This window comes from Notamacropus eugenii, chromosome 3 (genome assembly GCF_028372415.1).
Source record: "Notamacropus eugenii isolate mMacEug1 chromosome 3, mMacEug1.pri_v2, whole genome shotgun sequence".
Lineage (NCBI taxonomy): Eukaryota > Metazoa > Chordata > Mammalia > Diprotodontia > Macropodidae > Notamacropus > Notamacropus eugenii.
This window is the reverse complement of record NC_092874.1, coordinates 348,429,133-348,451,800: the sequence shown is the minus strand read 5'-3', so window position 1 is coordinate 348,451,800 and position 22,668 is coordinate 348,429,133. Positions and strand designations below refer to the sequence as shown.

The window sequence follows — 22,668 nt, the reverse complement described above, 5'->3', positions numbered from 1 at the left end:
GCCAGAGCTGCCTCGTCATGCCTCGGTACACGTGCTGGATCTAGAATTCTAGCTTACTCCGCACTCTCCTTCGCTAAGTGACCACGTGGCTTTGGCCGTAGTTATCCAAATACTCGCGGTCTCAATTTCCTCTGCAGTAAAATGGGTTTGGAATGATAAGAGTTAGTGTTGAGTAGCTCTGCTAAAATGTCTGCCGCTCTGGGCTTTAATTAAGGAGAACTGTGTTATAAATGCAGCACGTTCTCTGAGATGTAGTGTTTAACACTTTAAAAACCGACAAATTTCACTCGAAATTTTAGAAAACCTCCAGGCAAGGAGAGCTCAGTTACCCGAGGCGTGGGGCGTGGCCTTGCAGGGCGGAGGGGCGTGGCCTGCAACGGTTGTGATGGGCGGAGCGTTCAGGGGGCGGGGCGAGGGCGGGGCGAAGAATGGGCGCGAACCGGCCCCTTCCGCCGCGGCCGGAGAGGAGGAAAAGGAACTGAGCTTGGCTGAAGTACTTCCTGCCGGGCTGCCCGAAGTGGCTTCCGGTACGATTTCTCCGGAGAGGGGAAAATGGCGCTGGAAGTTCGGGGGATGGAAGACGGTGAGCTGTCCGAGTCGGATTCTGACATGACGGACGCGACGACGAATAGCGGGCAGCCCCCGCAGCCCCCGCAGCTGGTGAGGAGGAGGGGAGGGGACGCATCGCCGCCACCCCCGCCTCGCTCGGGGCCGGGCCCTGCAGAGCCCGCGCGCCTGTCAATCATCCAGCCCCGGGTTTCGAGCGCGTTAGGCGTGAGGACTAGAGAGCGGCCTGGAAGTCAGGGGCCGGGCTGGGGGGGAGCTCCTTCCTCCCGGTGCTGCGGGCAGCCTCCTGTGAGGCTGCTTTGCAGTAAAGATGCCAGGCTGCCTTTTGTACCCCGCGCGTTTTAGCCGGTCATTGGTACTGACCCCAATAGAAGGTTCTTGAGAGTTGGGAGAGGGATGCGGCTCGAACAAATGACAGGAGTTTTAAATAATTTACATTAAATAAAAATCCAGTTTATGCCTCCTATCGGGTGTGGATCCAGAGGGCTTACAAGATAGCCAAGTTGTAGGGTGGGTTTGGGTTTTGTTTTGTTTTGTTTTAAGACTAGCTGGTCAGACAAGTTTAATCGATGATGATTTAAAGCTGATGCCCTTCGATAGCCAGGATCACTGCCCACTGGGTATTTTCCATCGTACAGAAACTAGCCTAAAAGGAACTGTTTTAAATCCATTAAAGAGATGGATTTCCAAAGGAAAAGTCAGTTCCGATGGCACTTGGTTAGCCTTTCCTTTTCAAATATACTAGCAGCAATTTTTAAAAATCTATAGCAAGAATTCTCATTAGAACTGAGAAGCCTAGATTAGAATTCTATGTTCTGGCAGGGATTTTTGTTAGGGAGGAAATTTTATTGATGAAATATGTAGTGTTTTATATTTCTTAAATTGCCAAATTCCATGAAATTTTTGAAAACTAGAAACTCGTTTGGTTTCCTTTGAAGGCTAGTGCTGTTTTAGAGTGGGCCAGGTTTAATATTTAAATATAATTTGTATATAAAAAAATCTAATATTAAATTTAATGTTGAATTATTTCTCTTTTAAAAAATGGCAGTGCTAACGTGATCGAATTTGAGGGTTGTTGTTTTTTTTTATCTTTTGTGAAGCTGATTATGTTTTATTCATTTACAGAAAGTACCAGATGGCAATATTTCATTCAGGCCTTTCCAGGGCAGCATTGCAGCCTCTCCAGTGTCAAATTATCGAACTATTAAGAGTGTAGAATCCAGTGAGGAAAGCTTTTCCGATTCAGACGATGACAGCTGTCTTTGGAAACGAAAGAGACAGAAATGCTTTAATCCTCTTCCCAAACCAGAGCCTTTTCAGTTTGCACAGAACAGTCAGAAAGAGCATGTTCTGGGAGGGAAGAAACTGAACAACATATGGGGTGCGGTGCTGCAGGAGCAGAGCCAAGATGCGGTGGCTAATGAACTTGGTATACTGGGCATGGAGGGCAGCATTGACAGAAGCAGACAGTCAGAGACTTATAATTACTTGCTGGCCAAGAAGTTAATGAGAGGATCACAACCGCAGACTGAACAACTAGACAAAGAAATCGATGAATATATGCATGATAATAAAAAAGCTGGTCCAAAAGAAGAGGAAAATGGACAAGGTCACATGAAACGTAAGCGACCTGTCAGAGACAGAGTAGGGAACAGAGTAGAAATGAACTATAAAGGACGATACGAGATTACAGAAGAGGATCCTGAAGAAAAAGTAGCAGATGAAATTTCTTTCAGGTAAGTCCTTAACTAGCGATCACTTGGTCCTTCACATCAGTCTGCTCAGTTTTCCCATCCCAAAGTTTTCTCGTTAGCGGAATGTGCCTAATATAAGTGTATGTATCATAGATCAATCATGTCTCTTCATGGCCCTATTTAGGGTTTTCTTGGCAAAGATACTGGGGTGGTTTGCTATTTCCTTCTCTACTTTATTTTACAGATAAGGAAATGGAAGCAACAGGGTTAAGTGATGTACCCAGGGTCCCACAGCTAGTAAATTTGAACTCTGGTCTTCCTGACTCCAGTACTGGCATTCTAACACTGAGCCACCTAGCTGCCCAAGTATGTGTATAGTTACCATTTTGGTTTAGGATTTTAAGTGAACTCTGATTATATTTCCCTGTAGGAACATGATTGTGTGTTATTATTTTTTTAAACTTGATATTAAGGTAAGACATGGCAGGAACTTGAAAGTAATGAATGTAAATTTGAACAAGACCCTATGGAATAGTTTGTCAGACTTTTTTAAATTCAGTAAGTTTGATCATGAGTTTCCTGATCAATTTGCAGCAGCAGGTTACCAAAAATGATTAGATTTAAGTTTTCTATCTCTTGTTTCATGAGGCCTTTTCTCTTTTTCCTCAATACTGTCTTATTTGCTTATCTCATCACTCCCTTTCATTCAATTATCATCTCTTTGTAGATATTACACACACACACACACACACACACACACACACACACACACACACACACACACACCCTCACACACACACACCCTCCCCCACCCCCACCCCTCCCTCTCCCCCTCCCTCTTCCTCTCCCTCTCCCTCTCTCTTTCTCTTTCCAGAGCACACCTCTAATCTCTTTTGAGCACCAGTCTCATATACCCAGGTGCCTTTTTGGACATCTTGAACTGTCCAGCCTTAGACATCTCAAACATAACATGTCCAAAGTGGAATTTTTCTTCCAAACATCCTTCTTCCTGATTTCCTTATTACTGTTGAGGGTCCCACAATCCCATTCATTCAGCCAGGAAGCTTCAGTGTCATCCTTAGCTCCTCACTGACATTTCACAAAGCCGTTCTGTTGCTGTATCTCGTCATTTCTACTTCTACCACACCTCTAGTGTATGTACCCTACTCACACAGCTACTGCCCTCATTACCTTTTGCCTGGACTATTTCAGTAGCTTTCTTTCCTCTGCTCAGCTGCCAGAGTACAAGTTTGTCCAAGTCACCTTCCTAGTCATTAAACTACATTGATTTCCTGTTAGCTCCAGAATTACCTCCAAATCCAGTCTGTCCAAAAAAGTTCTTCACAACCTATCCCTTCTACTTTCCCCGCCATCTTACACTTCTTTCCACATACTTGCTATGTTAATCTATTTGCTGTTCCTCACATGTGACACTGTCTCTGGGCCTTTGTACTTGTACATCATGTCAGGAATGCTCCCTTTGCTTTCCTGGCTTCCTTCATGACTCAGTTTAAAGGCCTTCTTCAGCAAGAGGCCTTTTCTGGTGTCCCCAGCCCCTCATTAAAATAAGCCCACCTCTCATTAGAGTATTCATTTTCTCATTGTTAGCTAGTCACAGTTGATTTTTACTCATCCACCCCTTCTCCAAGGATATTTAAGCATTGAGGGGCTTCTAAGGTTTGTCTTTGGCTTCCAAGAAGGCCACTGACCTCATTTTATTGATTATTTGCTAGCCATAATTAATAAGTTGATTATTAATACCCAGAAACTGTGTCTCTCATACTTTTCTATTGTCGTAATTCTAAGTTTGGTGGGGTGGGGAGCTTGCTGCCTCTAGGCCACATGTGGCCCTCCAGGTCCTCAAGGGCAGCCCTTTGACTGAATCCAAACTTCACAGAACAGATCCTTTTATTAAGGGGATTTGTTCCGTGAAGTTTGGGTTCAGTCAAAGGGCTGCACTTGAGTGCCATATGAGACCTGAAGGCCATAGGTTTCCTAGCCCTGCATGCTTTCCTTCTGTTGAAGAAATCATCTGTCAGTTTTCAGTGGTAATAAAAAATTAGAATATTGGGAAGAAATTGATAGTAGAGATGGAATCATAAAATTTTAGCGCTAAAGATTATGGGATATAACTCAACAGCTACCCTAAAATTGTTTGAAATCTTAGAAATATTTCAATTTCTTTGCATATTTGGTTTGAAATAAAGCTAATATTTGTGTTTATTTTTAAATACTTTTAAGATAATATGCAAGATGATTCTAGAAAACTTCTGATGAAGATGCTACCCACCTCCTGACATAGGTGATGGACTAAAATGCAGAATGAAACATAGGTTGTTGGATGTGGCCAATACGAGAATTTGTTTTCTTTCTTTCTACAGTGTTAAGGGGGTGTTGGGTGAAACAAAAAAATAAATGCTTAATAATTGAAAAAATTAATTTAAATAATTAAAAAGACTATACAAGATAATTTTCTGTGAATTCACATATAGGAGAATTATTTTTCAACCACTAAAACAGTAAGGTTAATAATACTTACTTTCTCCTTTTGCAGGCTTCAGGAACCAAAGAAAGATCTGATAGCCCGAGTAGTAAGAATAATTGGAAACAAAAAAGCAATTGAGCTTCTGATGGAAACTGCAGAAGTTGAACAAAATGGTGGACTTTTAATAATGGTAAGATAAACAGTCTACTTTTTTTCTTTGTCTTTGTATTGCTTGGAAAAACTTTGCCTTCAGTTATTTATTTGCCATCGATGTAGAATTCATTTTACAGTTAGGACTAGGTGACTAGTTAGGTCATTGACCATTGACTTAATTAGACCAAAAGGTAAAATTAAAACTTATGTCAGATGTTGCAGAGAGGTCAAGAAGGATTTGGATTGAGAAAAGGTTGAATTTGACAAGAGATCACCTAACTTTGAGGGGGCAATTTCAGTTGAGTGATGAGATCAGAAGCCAGATTGAAAGAGGTTGAAAAGATGGATGACACAGTAAATGGAGACAATGAGCATCGATGGCTTTTCCTAGAGGTTTGGTGGTAAAAGAGAGGAAAGAAAGGATTAGTTCTACCAGGGATGGGAAGATTCAATAAACCTATTTTATTGTTATTGTCTTGTTTTGTGGGGTTTTTTGGTAATGGTTTTACAGTAGCGAAGTGATTCTTAAAATATCTCTCCTAAATCTGTTTTCCAAGTCATTTGTTTTTGCCATGAAATACCTTGGATTTTCTTTTTTTTCTGTTTCATTCTTTTTCCTTTCTTTAAGCATTTCTTACTGTGTCCTAGTTACTGGCTTCTATTTGGTACATTCTAATTTTCAGGGAGGTTTTTTTTTCTTAGACATGGTTTTGTACTTCTTATTCCAAGTTAAATTCTCTTTCCAAATTTTTCTTCACAGCTCTGAATTTTTTCTCCATTCTTTCCCTCAGTTCCCTTATTTTTTTTTTTAAAATAATTTTTTAGGTTTTTGTTTGTGTAACTTCCTTCATGTCTTCCAAGAATTGTGGATGGAATTATGCCCAAGTTATATTTTTCTTTGAGGCTTTTGCCTATAAATATTTAGGAGTCCTTCTTTTTTGGGGTTTGTTGAGCATCCCTGTCACCATAATATTGCTTTATAAAGGAAGGAAACAAACTTTTATTAAGTGCCTATTCTGTGCCAAGCATCATGCGAAGTATTTTTACAAATGTTATCTATTTTAATCTTCACAGTCAACATGTGCTATTATCCCCATTTTACAGTTGAGGAAACTGAGACAGGCAGGTTAAGTGATTTTTCCTAGGGTCATAGCTAGTAAATGACTAAAGCCATATTTGAACTCAGGTCTTCCTGACCTAACTAGGTCAGGAAGGTCTTTTTTGCTTCACTTTTATTCTACAAGCCTACTTCTTTGCTTTGGATTTTATGTTGCAGCTGGGTTCTGTATGCTTCTAGTGGGAATATTTAGGCTTAACTTCTCCTCTTGGACCCAAAAAAAACCCAAAAACCTACTTTCTTTGGTTGTTGAATGTTCTGTTACTCTAGGATTTAAAGGGCAGGTCAGACTGAGAAACTGAAAATTTTTGCAAGCCCGATCAAGTTGGATCGGATCGCTGCCCTAGGTCTGTGAGCCTAACCTCTACCTGATTTCTGAGCAGCAGTCCATTGAGCAGTCCCTGTTTGGATGTTCTGCTGGACAGCTGCAGGACTCAGCTGGGAAGCTCTGCAGATTGAGAGCAGTAGAACTCTAACATGTCTTTAGGTCTGGGATCCCGGCCCTGGTTATTCCATTACAGGCTTCAAACTGAACTCCTGGTGTCAGAACTACAGAGTAATGGCTTGTTTCTAAATTTATTCCTCACTCCTTATCCTAGAACGTCGCCTTCAGATACTCTGCTCAGTTTGCCCTGAATCAGTCACCCAGAACTAGACAGTAAATGAGGAAGTTATCAGTCAGTATTTGTTTCCATACCCTGTATGAGCTTTTGATGCCCTCAGACTCTATTTCAATAATGTTCTCCTTCTAGCCAGACTCTGTCCCCAGTTTCGTTAAGACTTCTGTCCTCCTAATCCATTCTGGGCTGAAAAAATTGCTATGATTTTTTTCTTGGATTTCTGGATTAGTACTTTGGGGTTTTTCTAGATCTTTCTGGAGGAAGTATGCTGCAGGAGCTAGGCTTCCTTCATGCTACTCTTTCTTGTCTCCTGCTTTCATTTCTTTTCTGATGTTTTAGTGTACTCATTTGATTTCTAAAAATCATTTTCAGAATTTTTCAAACTTTCACTTCATCTGTTCTAGGAATTTTAATTTAACTTGTACCCATGACATTTTTCTTTGAGGCAGATGATTTGGAATCGTTTTCTTCTTTTGGGTTTATGTCTTAAGCATCCCCATCACCATTATTGCTCTTTATGGTAGGATTCTTTTCTTGTTTGCCCATTCTTCCAGCTTACTTCCTGATCTGCGTGCCATTGGTTCATCCTGCTTCATTCATTTGATTAGTCAGTAAAAATTTATTAAATGCCTGCTAAATACTCAGCACTGTACTAAGTACTGGCGATAGAAACAAAGTTGAAAGACAGTCCCTGCTGTAAAGGAAGTCAGTGTCTAATTGGGGAGAAAACAGTTGTACAAACAAGCTATGTAGAAGACAAATTAGAGATAATCAGTACAGGGAAAGCACTGGAATTAAGGGGGATTGAAACAGTTTTGTTTTTTTTTTTAATAGAAGGTAGGATTTTAGCAAAAACTTGAAGGAAATCAGGGAAACAAGGAAGAGGAAATGAAGAGAAAATTCTAGTTGGTAAAAATGTTTGGAGTTAGAGTGTCTTGTGTAAGAATGCCACTATCACTGGATTGGGGAATAAGGTGTTAGAAGACTGGAAAGGGAAAAGGATAGGGCCAGGTGATAAAGGGCTTTGAATGCCAAACAGGATTTTATATTTGATCTTAGAGATAGTGGAGAGCTACTTGTATTTTGTCCTTCATTCTCAAAGAGGACCGTGACATCAAGGTGATGACATGACTTGCAGTTGACTTTGACTTGAATGAGGGAGGGCTGTGCAAGGTCACCAACCTCACTTTGTTCTCCTGAGCCATCTGGGTCCTGTGGCCAGATATTCATCAGGATGACTGGAGATGGCCCATGATGCAGTGTGAGACCCTGGCCCTTTCAGGCTCAATGGGGAGCCACTGGAGTTTATTGAATGGTGGAGGGTGGTGATACTTAGGAAATGAGTAGAGAATCGACGTTAGAGAAAAAAGATTTATGGCAGGGAAACCAATCCACAGGTTATTACAATAGTTCAGCCATGAGGTGATAAGGACCTGCACTAGGGTGGTGGCCATATCTGAGAAGACAGTGTATTTGAAAGATGTTACAGAGCTAAAATCAGCAGGCCTTGGCAAAAGATTGAATAATGGAGGGTGAGAGAGGACTCAAGGATGACACCTGGATTGTCCACCTAGTTGAATTGGAGGCTGGTGACAATAGTAATAGTGAAGTTGTTTATCCTTCCTTCTTGAAGAGGACCATGACATCAGGGAGGTGATGCTGTAACATGAAAGTGAATTGGATTTAAGTGAGGGAGGGCTGTGCAAAGTCACCAGCCTCACTTTCTGCTTTGGACCATCTGGATCCAGTGGCCAGATAAATATCAGGACAACTGGAGATTTTCTCAGATGCAGAAGAATATATTGGCCTTCTAAAGCTAAGGTGTTTGGCAGGTTTCAGTTTGAATGAGGCAACACCCATTCAGTGATTAAGGCTAAGTAAAAAATGAGACAAAGAATGACCTCTTTAACCTGATCCTGGAAAAAAAAATGACCCTCAGAGTTTCTGGGCAAAGCAGAAACAGTCCCTGTTTCCATTCAGTCTGAGTCGATCTGGGCCCAGAGAATGATCAAAAAGACTAATAGGGAAGTTAGAAAGAACTGTGGGAGCTGATGACATCACCAGGTGAAATGGTATAGAGGCAGGAGAAAGGATAGCCCAGGACTGGGCCTTGGGAGACTCTACTGGTTAGTGGGCATATGAATGATGATCTAACAAGGCAGACTGGCAAACAGGAGACAAGAGTATTCCAAAAATGGAATGATGCAGTCAAAAGCTGGATTGTAAGGGTTAAGAGGAGAGTGAGAGAGGAAAAGAGAAACTGGAGGCAGCTATTGTAGACAGATTTTTCAAGGAGTTTACCAAAAAGCAGAAGAGAAATACGGTAATAGTGTGGATGTAAGGATCAAATGAGAATTTTTTGAGGATGGAGACTCACGGAGCTTAAGACACATGGGACTCAAGAGAAGATGATAGTGCAGAGTTGAACTGGCTGATCAAGGGGTCAAAATGGGGAAAAGAGTGTGGCTAATCTAGGAATGTAAAAGGATTACCTTACCCCAGTGATTGCCCTGTTGAGATTATATGTCATAAAGTTATATCAAATCCAGTTAGCATGGTTTCATGATTTCCTCCAGTTCTATTCAGCAGCACAATAGTAACAAAGGAAGTGAAAGGTGGGAGTAATCCAAGAGTGGGCTTTGCCCAGGACAAGATCTCCAGTAGGTTAAAGGGGCAAGGGACTCAAGAAGACAGTGTAGAATGACCTGTCTCACCAAGGAGTCAAGATGGGGAAGGGTAAAGAGTATATAGTCAGTGCAATTCATATGGTCTAGGACAGAATAAGGGGCTAATGAATTGGAGGTTGTTTTGCATACAAAGAGCAGGGCTGAGAGTTGCAATGCAGAGAGAAAGACTGAATGGCAAAACATTGTGATGAAGTAAGGGAATTTCAGAATTCATAAAGTGGTACGTTTGTCAGTAATGACAGAATCAATGATATTGATGAGGTTTAGGGGTGCTAGGGACCCCAAAATACCAACAGTTTAGGTCCTGCTCTAATGAATTCAACACAAGCCTTCTTAAAGCCAAAGAAAAGCAAAGTTTATTAAAGAATCGCCATACTGGTTGGGTCTTAAGGAGCCTAAGCATTTGTAACACTTGTATTGCAAAGCAGGCCAGATAGAATCTCAGTTAGACAGAGTCTGAGCTGGATTAAATCTGAGTGCCTTCATGGAGGCAAGATGGAACTTAAATACAGAAAAGACTATAGGAGGGATTTGGGGGTGGTCTGGTAGTCTAGGATGATGGGAGGAGGGGTTTAGGGAGGGTCTTGAGGAAAAGTCCAAGGAGGGTGTGACTGGTCAAGTGTTGGAAACAACTGGAGGCAATCAGGAAATATCAGACAATGGAGGGCCTGGGCCAGAAACAGGTGTCATCAGGTAGTCTGGGGTCCCAGGGATGGTCTCCATAGATCAAACCCAGGGAGGATCCTGATGGGGGTGGCTGGTAATAGCATCAAAGGGAAGAGTATCAAAAGAATGCTAAATAGAAGATAGGGAGTATGTGGCCTGGGAGAAATGGAAGGGGAATCCCAGGAGTCCCCTACCCCCACCCCCCAAAGGCCAGACTTCCTGGGGGCCCTTCAGACTAATGGGACAAAAGCCCTCCTGATCCAAGGGGAAAAGGTCTTGGCTTGCTTCATCATTATAACATCTTTTTGTTTTCCTGAGGTAGAGTGGAGGAGTAAGTCATTGGAAGTGAACACGTTAAGTAATAGGGAGGTAAGGGTGTTCGATGAAGTAACAGTACATATATTGAAACCTTCTAGTATCATATCAGGGTAGGAGTTAGGTAAGAGTTAGATTGAACCAGGCACTGAACTCACTGAGGAAGGAAGGCCAGTGTGAGTAAAAGTACAGCCAGTGGCAGAAAGTATGGCTAGGGAGACTGATTCATCAGGAGGGAGCCAGAAGATACTAGCCTCCTAGTTTCCCCAGCTTCCAAGTGTCCGCTAAAGTGCAATCTTCTGAAAGAAACTTTTCCCAGTCCTCTTTAATCTTACTGTCTTTTCTTTATAACTGCCCTGAATGTGTGTGTGTGTGTGTATACACTTGGTGTAAATAGTTGTCTGTTGTCTCCCCATTAGACTTTGAGCCCTTTGTGAGCAAGGACAGCAGCCTTTACCTTTCTCTGTATCCCTAAGCTTTTTGCACAGTTCCTGGTATGTAGTAAGTGCTTGATAAATACTAGTTGACGGGTTGATTTCCAGGAACTTAAATATTCAGATTGAGATACAAAATTAACAGTGAAGAAATAATTAAGGAGTAATTAAGTACTAAACTGTATAGAATCCTGTCAACAAGAGGCAAAGGAATAAGCATTCATATTGCACCTGTGACAGGCACCGTGAAAATAACTTAACAAATATGATCTCATTGGATCCTCACAACAGCCCTGCATGATCCTTCATGTTGTGATTCCCATTTTACAGGTTAAGTACCCAGGGTCACGCACCCAGGAACTCTGCTGTTCCTGACTTCAGGCCCAGTGCTGGATCCCCTGGATCACCTGACTGCCTTAAAATCCAGTAGAACAGAATACATTATGCTTCTCATATTCCTTTTTGTAGAACGGTAGCAGAAGAAGAACACCAGGTGGAGTTTATCTGAATCTTCTGAAAAACACACCCAGCATCACTGAGGGACAAATAAAGGTAAAAATTATAATTCTCTGTATGAATTTCAAATCCATTGTTTGCTTGACCCTTCCTATCCAAATTTAATTCCCACTATTACCTCGATCTGCTCTCTCCTGCCTCTATTTCTCCTCTACCTCTGGAAAACCTAGCAATCTTCTAAGGTACAGCTCACGTCTGACCCTACTAAAGCCTTCTTCGGTATTTTATCTTATGTTGAACTCTCCTGAGTTACCTTATAGTGCCAGGGGTGGGGAGCCTGCGGCCTCAAGGCCACATGTAGCCCTGTAGGTCTTCAGGTGTGGTCCTTTGACTGAATCCAAACTTCACAGAATAAATCCCCTCAAAAATAAAAGGTTAAAGGACTGCACTTGAGGACCCAGAGGATTACTTGTGGCCTTGAGGCCACAGGCTCCCCACCTATGCCTTATACCTTTATAGTTTAACAGTGAATGATTTCCTTGTTGTTTCCTCAGTGTTAGTTTCATTTTTGCAATTTGATCCTTGATGTTAGGGGATTTATATCCCTTTATTCATATATTTCCCAAGTGAACATGGTGCTCTACACATTTTGGACAAATATTTGTTATAAGGACAATTTATGGTAAAAACTTGTGCTTTTTTAGACAGGCAGGATGATATAGTAGGAAAAAACCTTCATTGGAACCAAAAGACCCGGATTCTAATCCTAACTCTACCACTTCCTAGCTCTGTCATTTTGGCCATGTTATTTAGAACTCATCTAGAAAATAGAAATAATATTTGTTACAGGGTTATTATAATAATGGTAATAGCTTACATCTGTGTAATACCTTAAGATTTGCTCTTCATGTATATTCTCATCTATGATAGCCTCTGTAAATATCACCATTTTAGAATAGAGGTCCAGAGACTTGCCCGTACTCGTATGGCAGGTATGTGAGACAATGTTTGAACTCACATCCTAGCCCTTTATATTTATCCATTGGATCATACTACTTCTCTTTTGTAAGGAACAAATGAAACTGTACCATAAACATAAAAGGTGGTGGTATTATTTCTCTTAAAAGTCAATTCCTCCAACCATTCCTAGTCATTTTTTACTGGATACTAGTGAAGCATTTCCTATTGTAATCAAAGTAAGATATCAAAATTGTTGTAAAGAAATTTTGTTAAGTGATTGTGGTATTGGAGAGTCTGCACTCTCTGTTTATAGAAATTGGAGCTTGAACCAGACTATGAGGTATAGCTTCGCTGTGATGAATTAGCAATTTAAAAGAAGCCTTGAATTCCAAGAAGCTTTAGACCCTCTTCACCATCTGTCTTTCTCTCTGTTCCTGGATCAGAATGGTTTTGTTGTTGTGGATGGCTTGAGAATTTAGGTGGGTTTTGTTTAGTACAATGGGATGTTTGAGGTGAATTGAGACTGTTTGAAAATTTAGAGTTCAGCCCTCTCAAATCCATGCTGATTTCCCAGAATTTCCAATTTTTCTACGCTGGTCTCCCTTAACATATCTCAGGCAGGTTATTAGAATTTCAGAATTGAAAGGACCTCAGAAGTCTTCTAATCCAGGCTTTCTTTGAACAATAATTTCCCTGATTGCTTGAAAGGCCTTCACTGAACCTACTAGCTCCTTAGGAAATCCCATTTTGGACAGCTCTGTTTGGAAATTTTTCTTTACATTGAGCCAAAATTTGTCTCCTTGTGTCTTTTTACACATAGCTCCTAACCTCTTCTAAACTAAACATCCCCAGTTCCTATAGTTGATCTTTACATAGCATGGTCCCCCACCATCCTTATCACTCTTCTCTGGATACTTAATGTTCTTCCTAAAATGTGGGAGCCAGAACTATAGCTACTACTCCAGATATAGTCTGACCAGGCTAGGATGCAGTAAAACTGTTACCTCCCTTATTATAAAAAACTGTGTCTTCCTTAATGGATCCTCCGATCACATTAGCTTTGTTTAGCTGTCTTGTCACATTGTTGACTTTGAATGTGAAGTTCACTAAACCCCTGATTTTTCATGCAGAATCTTGTCTAGTTGTACCTCCCCCATTTTATACTGTTTATATCTTTTTAAGTCTTTTTTGGACATTGATGCAAGGAGCTCTGAAGGGGGAAACTCCTATTAATGCAACTGTTCTGTAACTTTATAATCTGAAGCTGACTGGGGCACTGAGAGGTTAGGTGACTTAGAGACACACAGCCATCATTGTCCTTTTTTAAAACCCACACATAGGACTTCACATTTATTCCCATTAAGTTTTAGCTTTCAAATTTGACTTGGAATTTTCATGTGAGATCTTTTTGAATCCCTAATTTGATGCCCTCTCATGTTAGTTATCTCTTCTCAACTTTGTATCATTTCCAAATTTGAAAAGTATGCTGTCTGTGCCTCCATCCAAGTCTGACAAAAGTGTCCAAAAGAATGGCTCCCTGGGGTATTTCATTTAAAAACTTGAGTTCAAGTGTATATTTTTAATGACTGCTCTTTGAGTCTAATCATTTACTTGGTTCTAAATACATGACAATATTTTATTACCTCTTTATCTTGTCCACAAGGATATCATGAGAGACTTTGTTAAATACTTTGCTGAAATCTAGGTATATTAAGCCTAAGCATCTTCCCTGAACCACCTGTCCAATAATCCTGTCAAGAAGGGAAAATGGGTACGTGTGGCTTAGCTTGTTCTTGATGAAACCCTATGGCTCTTAGTTATTATCTGCTTTTTCCGTTTTGAAATGTTCACACCATACCTTTAATACAATAGATTTTAAAAATTTACTGGGAGCCTAAGTTACCTTCACCAGTTTGAGGACTCCATCAACTTCCATGTTTTTGCACATCTTACAATTCCATTTGTGTCTTTTCAGTGATCATTCACAGTGGCTCTCACTCATCCAATCCTTTTAGTACACTAGGATAGTTCTGGGCCAGTTGAGGGTAGTTTGGTGCTCTCTTTCTGTCTTCCTCATTTACAATGGATTTCAACTCCTAGATAATCTTCCCAGTTTCAAAAATAGTTTCTTTGTAAAGGGGGGTGGGCGAGGGGGAGGGGAAAGGAAAAGGAAATAAAAGTAATGATGCTCTCAGTTGTCCTGACTTCATTAATCTTACTGTTACCTCTAATGTAGCTGAAAGGGTTTTAATGGGTGTTTTTGTTTTCTTGCTGTTTTTAGCATTTGTCACCATGTTCAGTTCATTCTGTTAGTTTTTAATGGTTTTTTAAATAACTTCAGGTAATGATTTTTTTTACAATGAATTCTCTCAATAGAGCATATATATTTCCTTTATTTATACAGGTATAGTCTCATAATTTTTTACAGTAGTGAAATGTTTTCCTATAATAAGTATATCTGATCATTGCCACAAATTTCATTCAAGGTATAATTGAAAAAAGTCTCAGAGTGGCAGTGTTGTGTAACTTATATATTGGAATTTCTAAATGTTCAAACCTATAGATTTCCCTTAGACTTAAATTTTTGTTGATTGATAATGTTTGAGAGGCTTTTTTGCTCCTTAAGACTAGTTGTCTTTAAAATTTGAATCAATGGCATTTCCCCCCTTTATTTTTCTAATTAGAAATCTATTACCAGAGATATAATATGTTTTAATAAAATTTATGTATCTTTTTTAAAGGAAATTTTCTATGTTGAAAACCAAAAGGAATATGAAAACAAAAAAGCTGCTAAGAAAAGGAGAATCCAAGTCTTGGGGAAAAAGATGAAGCAGGCTATTAAAGGTCTCAATTTGCAAGAATACGATGACGCATCTCGAGAAACTTTTGCAAGTGACACGAATGAGGCCTTGGCTTCTCTGGATGATTCCCAGGAAGGACATGGAGAAAGAAAGTTCGACGCAGAAGAAACCTTTGAGATTGACCATTCTCTTGATCTGGAGGTCTTTTAATGACATCTTGAATATCTAGGGGAATACAGTTTTCTAAGAATCATTGAAATTCATCTTTTTATTACACTTTGACTACTTCCTTTGTTGGCCTTTGCACATGTTACCTGATAAAACGCATTGGTTTGTTTCTGTTTTGAAGATGAACCTAATGGAAATGGTATCTGTTGTTTTAAAGAAATCCCTCTTGTCTGGCTAAATAAAATTGTGTTGAAGTCATATTTCTTTTATCAGTCTATTGCATGGGATAAATTGTAGACAAAAGTACTGATAACTTAAGCGTAACTGATAATAGGATATCTTTTTTTAATTTCCTCTTTTAAAAACTCAGTAAGCTACTTTTAGGGCTTCTTTAAACATTTCACATGTAAATTATTTAAGTTAAATTCTTTTGATTTCCTGAGATCCTAAGCTAGAAATTCTTGAATTATAGCATTTCTTCTAACTTATGTCTCTCCGTTCTTTTGTTTTGTTTCACCAATTTGATTGGGTGAAAAGTAAAATCAACTTTTCGATAAAGTTTTGATTTACCATCACTACTCACTTTATTCCAATAAACAGGGTCAAATAGTAAGGTGGATCCATACCATCAGAAAGTTTTAAAATTGGAATTTCAACTTATGCTAATCAACTTTAACAAAGTATCAGGTATCATTTATTCATAAAGGTTCAAACTAAGCCCTTGAAACAGTGAAAAGGGCAAAGTTAACTAGAATTGTGGTTTTTATTTGCAAGTCACTTTTAAGAGCAATATGCAAGAGAAAATGATATATACAACTTTATTTTACAAAGAATTTCTTGAAATACTTTAGTGTTTCAAAGTTGGAACTAAGTGAGAAGGATGCCTTTTGATTTGTAAAGTCTGCAAAAATAAAATTTGATTCCTGGTAATACTTTCTGAGCTTGAAATGGCTTTGTACATTTTTAAAAAATTTTTATTATTAACTTGACTCATCCAGAAACATGAATGTCTCTTCATATGTAGAGACATCTTTTTGGGTGATATTATTTACCCATGTCACCTCATGAAATCCTAGATCCCCACCACCCACACCCTGATTTATAAATATGGCTAAACAACCACACATTGACTATCTGTAAATTTATTTCATTCTACACTTCTAGTTCATCATCTGTCAAGAGGTGGGAAACATAAGGTGCCTCTTCAGCCTTCTAGAGTCCTGGCTGGTGTATTAAAGTCAAAGTATACGAGTCCTTTGTATAAATTTCCCTTGTATAACTTTTTCCTCTGGTTCTGCTCATTTCAGTCTGTATTGGATTGTACATGTCCTCTCAGGTTTTTCCATATCGATCCCCTTTGTCATTCCTTAACCTTGAAAAAAGATTCAGTCACACTCATATGCCATAATTTATTTAGCCATTCCACATATGATTGGTATCAATTTCTAGTGTTTCACTAAAACAAAATGTTGAATATGTATTTTTTGTATATGAATACTTTTCCTCTTTACATCTTTGGGAACATTTTCCTGTGAGAGGTATCTTTTGTATTGTGAAGTGAGTCCATTCCAGAAGCTCTGATAGTGGACAACAATTCCGATTTCTGGTAGGACCTATGATAAATTCCTTCAGTGGATAAAAAGGTATTTTTCTTACTGATGGGCTCACTCCTCTGGAAGTTGTAATGGGTTGCTAAATGGCCCAGATAGAACTCCCAGTACTGATGGCTGAACAGATTTAATACATTTCATTAATCACCTGGCTACAGCACAATCTTATTTCTTAACTGGAGAACTATTTGTTATGGGGTTACTGTAAGTTTTATATGGGTTAAACCATGCTTTTGTAATCAAAATATTCTCAATGTGTATGGGAGTGGTAGGAGGAGTAACATGCTATGTAGGTACAAGTTATAGGTACATTATTTTTAAGAATTATGTTTTGTCGTCCCCTTTCCTGTGCCATCTAAGAGTGAGATGGGCAATGAGAAAGCTGTTCAGACTGAAAAGTTATTATTAGAACTTGTTCTTGAAAGTTTGTGCTATTTTACTAATAGTAGAGGGGGATACCAAATCTTAGACTAAATTCCTTTAAAGTCTTGTATCAGTTATATCTATTTTCCTTACAAAGAAAACTAATCCATCCTAATTTTTTTTTCTGAAATACTCAATTCTTTTGTTTTTCCTGGAAGCCACAAGTCTCTGTTGATGTACAAATTATGTTCACCAAGCCCTTTTTCCCCACTAACATATTATTTCTTAGTCTTCAAAAAGTCAATGATGGGAGAAAAAGAGATTAAAAAACATTCCAACCCTACTCCCCTTCCACAAGAAAGAGGCAAAGAGTTATTTGTGGGCACAAAAAAACATGGTATTTTGTGCCCTGAGTTACATCTAGTAGGGAAAATTGGAGGAGAGGAGAGGTGAGGTGGAAGAGGACATGAGAAAAGGGTTATGAGGTGGGGGATACAGAACGTAGGTCTAGTCCACTTAGTTTTTATACTGAAAGGGTTCTTCTGTCTCATTGAGGAGAGAGGTACGGAGAAGCACCTCTGTCACTGCGTGTGGATCACATTTGACAGGAGTCGCGATCTTCAAAGTAGCCCTTCTTGTCCTGCCCAACCATCCAGGGAGTTTGGATGCTGGCACCTCTATTGGCCACTCCAGCAGAGAACTCGTTGATGTTGGATGTCTCATTGAAACATGTCAGGCGATGGACATTGTCCAGACCCTCCCTTGGGGTCATAAGCTCGGATGTGACATTTGTATCTCTTAGTCTCTCGATGGCTTCTTCAATAAACTTTAGACCATTCTCTTCTCTGATGCTCTTGGCACTAAAGTTAGTATGGCAACCAGCTCCATTCCAGTTTCCAGGGATTGGCTTGGGATCAAATGTTAAAATCATTCAAAAATCTTCACACACTCGATGGAGGATGAAGCGAGCAATCCAGAGGTGATCTCCCATTTCAATCCCTTCACATGGTCCTATCTGGAACTCCCACTGAGCTGGCATTGCTTCAGCATTTGCCCCCCCAATTTTGACTCCAGCTTATGGACAAGCATGATAATGAACTGCTATATCTCTTCCATAGGCTTTATCAGCTCCCACACCACAATAATATGGACTCTGGGGCCGAGGGAACCCATTGGAAGGCCAACCAAAAAGGTGTCCATCTGTTCCCATGAGAGTATACTCTTGCTCCATACCAAACCAGGGTTTCTGATTGGACGCCATATCCATTATCCATTTACAGGTATGCCTCAAATTGGTCTCTGCAGACTTGTGGTTATGTCTGAAAACTTCACAGAAAACCAGTTTGTTGGGGTCCTTTCAGAAGGGGTCTCGGAACATAGCGGCAGGAATAAGGTACATGTCACTGTTAGAGCCTTTGGACTGAAAAGTGCTAGAGCCATCAAAATTCCATTCAGGTAGTTCATCCATGCTCTTCGGTTCACTGTCTAGGGTCCGAGTTTTACAGCGAAATCCCTCACCAGTGCCATTGATCCAAACATACATGGCCAGGACTTTGTTCCCTCGAGGCAGGTTCAGGTACATCTGCTTGATATTTTTGTTCAAATAAGAACTGGCTGAGGTGGCCATGTTGGACGCTGACCTGGGTCCGGAAAGGTGCGGAAACCAGCTGTCAAAGTGAGGGCACAGGTCACTTGCTTCATGGGCTTGCTGGCTTGCTGGCTGGCTGGCTGGTGGGGCTGGTCAGACACTCTAGTAGGTGGCCATGGAGGTGGCTGTGGTGGCTACAGCCAAGTCAGTCACTTCCATTCTCAGCTCTATCCACATCCTAATTTTTAATAAACAAGTATTTTGGGAGGATGGTGGAGTAGATCAGAAAATTCCAGTCTCCAAATTTCCCCTACTAAAAAGACAGAACATTGCCTCAAAGTGAAAATAGAGTGGTAGAAATAAAAAGAGTAAAAGCAGTTTTCCTCATAGGACACCTTGAGAGCACCTCAGGAAAGAACCTACTTCCAGGGATGGAGGTTCTACCTAGTGAAGACAAATACCTCCAGGCAGGTTTCACTGAAACAAACCCTGGGGGAAGCTGGGTTCAATTTCAGGAACTTTTACCTCACCAACAGTGTGAGGTTCCAACAGTTGGTCAAGGGAAGAGTGAAGCACCCTCCAGTGTCACTGTCTAGGGAAGCCAGGCCCAGTTGTACTTAGCATACTTGGTCTGGGCCAGGCAGTGTAGAGGGAGTGAGCAGACACCTGGTGAGCCTGGCAGCCTAGGACCCTGCTGTCTGTGGATACTTGTAAGAGAGGAATCCCTGGTTTCTCTTCCAGTGCAGAAGGGAGAGCTGAAGTTTGCAGCCACTGGAGGGACCACAGGCAGCAAGAGAATTTGGGACCCTAGGCAGATCTCAGAAAATACCAATAAGAAGGACCTGAGCCCTGGGGCATCATTCCTCACATCCAAGGTCTAGAGTCAGTCACAATAATAAGCTGCTAAAAATAAAAAATGAGTAAGTAAAGGAGAAAGGACCAAACTTTAGAACTAGTATGAGGATAGAGAAGATCTAGGTTCATAGGCAGAGGAAGAAAATGAAAAAACCACTTCTTTTTCAAAGAGAAATATCAAATGGTCACAGGCCCAAAAAGAGTTCTTGGAAGAACTCAAAAAGGACTTCAAAAATCAAGAGATTGAAGAGAAATTGGAGGGCGTGAGGGGTGGGGTTGGGAAGTAATCCAAGAAAATTATGAAAAGGAAGTCAACCAAATGGAAAAAGATCCAAAAACTTAAGAAAAAAATAACTTCTTGTATTGTTAATGTATTTTTGCATAATGAGAAGATCTTTCCCATTAATAGGCCTATGTGACCTGCTTGAGTCACATGGAAGCCTGAGTCACGAGTCTGGTGGGAGGAGCAAGAAAGGGTGGTGAAGGAAGGGTGGAGCAGAGCTGAGAAGTTAGACACAGCAGTTAGAACTGAGGGAGAGAGAGGAAGCAGAAAGTGAGCTGTGAGTGTTTGTTTGTAGGAGGGCCCTAGCAGGGGGAAGGCTTAGGAATGGTGGTGCCCCTGCATTGTTATTGTGTATAGATTTCTTTGTTGCTATGATGGATTTGGCTTTCTGGTGTTGGGATTCGGCTTTCTGTCATTTAAATAAATGTTTTGGTTCTGTCTTCTTTGTGGAGACTCTTATATTTTGTGATTCAGAATCATGCTGGCATATTCATAGCCACTGAGGACACTGTGAATATTGTGTTGGCATTACACTCCTTGAAATTGGTCAAGGGAAAGCTCATGTCCATCCTTTGTTGCCGAAGAAGACCATGCCATCAGAGATATGACATGACTTGCACATGACTTTGTTTTGAGTGAGGGAGGGCTGTGCAGGTCACCAGCCTCACTTCTCCTCCAGAGTCATCGAATCCAGTACCTGATATTCCTCAGGATGACTGGAGATGGCCCAGGATGCACTGGGAGACCTTGGGCCCTTTAGGCCAAGGTCTTTGCAGGTACTCACTTAGGGTGAGGCCAGTATTTTTTCAAGAAAACCATAGACAGCGTGGGGTCACAAAGAGTTGAAATGGCTGAACGACTGAATAAAAAAAAAACTGCTAGCAACTAAATATTCAACAAACACCTCTTCAACTCTGTGCCAGGCACTAAAAAAAAGTAAGAGACAGTACATGCTCTCAAAGAGCTCAACATTTTAATATTTCAAGATCTAGCCCCATGTTGTTCTTGTTTTTTAATCATTCAGTTGTGTCAGACTCTTCATGATGCTGTGGACCACATCACACTAGGCTCTTCTATCCTCCACTCTCTTTCAAAGTCTGTCCAATTTCATGAGGCTATTTGTGACTTTGGCCTGTCATTGGTCATGTTGCAAGGCTGCTGGAGATGATTTTGCTGGCAGTCCACTTTCATATTGTCTTTGGGTTTCCAGTTGGCCTCTTGTGGAGAACTGAAAGAAGTCCTTGTAGTCTGACTGGATTTTAAAAAATCATTTTGTCTGGTGAGAATTTCAAGTTTTTGCTAGAGTAGTTATGTAGAGGCTCAGCTGTTTACTTCCCATTCAGACAACTGACTTGACCAAAAGTCCTCTCTGCAGTTGTTTATGTGGTTTCCATGCCCTGGAACAAGGTCAATTTTTATAAAGGAGCCATGTGTGGATGACAAATATGTATTTCTGTTTTTCCTCTGGCAGCTTCAAAAAAGCAAATATCTCAGATAAAACAACAGTAAAATTAACGTGGTTAAAAGGGATAAGATGAGAAACTACATTTTGCTTAAGGCACCATAGACAACGAAATAATATCATAATTATTATATACACATTGAATGTTGTTGTACTAAGTGCTTAAATGAAAAGTTCAATGTAGTTAAAGGGAAAACAGACTGAAAAACTTTAATTGTTGAGGGCTTCAAGGTGCCCCTGTTAGAGCTACGTGAATATAAGAAAAATATACACAAGAAAGAGGCTAAAGACTTGAAAGAACTTGAGAAAAGTTAGATCTTTGGTGATTAGTGAATAGAGTAAGAAAGAACTATACATATTTCTCATCCACATACGGCTTCTTTACAAACATTTACTTTGTACCAGGGCATAGAAACCACATAAACCACTACAGAAAGGACTTTTGGCCAAGTCAGTTGCCTGAATGAGAAGTAGACAGCTGAGCTCCCACATGACTCTTGAGCGAAAACTTGAAGTGCTAGTATCTGTCAGACCTTCTGCTCCCTCTTGACTGAAAGTTCTCCTCTCCACTCTTGAACTGATTCACAAGTGAGTAGAAGCAATGGAGTTGCCAAGCAGTGTCTGTTCCTTCATCCATTTCTAGCCCAGGACTACCCTGCAATCTCTTCCTGAACAATTGTCAGGTCTCCTTACTACTTCTATTTAAGAGTTCCCAAAGATTTTGCTGTTTCTGTCGACACCACCTAGTCCCATCACTGATGTTTCATCCATATGGGCAACCTCATTCATCTCACTAATCAGTCTTCCCAACCTCACATGTTGTCGAGCTGGAACACTGTGTCACTGATCTCTTCTTGGCTCTGTCCTCCAGAATTTGATTTGGTGCATTATTTTAAAGTTGTTTGGAGGGGATTATTAGAACTCAACTGAGTACTTTCTCTACTGTGAGGTCTGAGTTCCACTCCCAGAAGTCCCTCTTTTAAATTTTTAAAATTATTTTCATGAAGATCCTCTTTTCCCTTCTACTTTCTCTTCCCTCCCTCCCCTACCCCATGGAGAAAGTAAGAAAAACAAATAACTTTGTTATAAATATGTATAGTCAAGCAAAACAAATTCCTTCACTAGCCATATCAAAAGAGTAAATGTGTCTCCATCTGCACCCTGAGTTCATCACCTATTTATCAGGTTTCCTTGCAAATCCCACTGTGTACTCATTTATCTCTGTGCTGAGTTTTGTATGTCTTTACACCAAATGATTTGTATGTGCATTCAATCTTCTTTTTTTCCATTTCAGATGAGTGAACCCTTCATGTTTTTTAACCTTTTCTTCTCATTCACCCCAATAATGGAAATAGTAAATTTTTCCAACTTGTCTTTGTTTCCC

The 22,668-nt window shown here is 40.2% G+C and overlaps 1 protein-coding gene and 1 pseudogene across 1 annotated transcript; one reads left to right on the top strand and one right to left on the bottom strand.

Annotated features, from left to right (window-relative positions):
* The first annotated feature begins 394 nt into the window (after positions 1-394).
* On the top strand, positions 395-15,381 carry PHAX (phosphorylated adaptor for RNA export). Its single transcript, XM_072597219.1, has 5 exons — positions 395-660; positions 1,693-2,303; positions 4,816-4,936; positions 11,207-11,290; positions 14,896-15,381. The coding sequence occupies exons 1-5, from the start codon at positions 553-555 to the stop codon at positions 15,163-15,165; spliced, it is 1,194 nt and encodes a 397-aa protein (XP_072453320.1). The 5' UTR covers positions 395-552; the 3' UTR covers positions 15,166-15,381.
* Positions 15,382-17,597: 2,216 nt separating this feature from the next.
* LOC140496885 (glutamine synthetase pseudogene) lies at positions 17,598-18,737 on the bottom strand (annotated as a pseudogene).
* Positions 18,738-22,668: the final 3,931 nt, after the last annotated feature.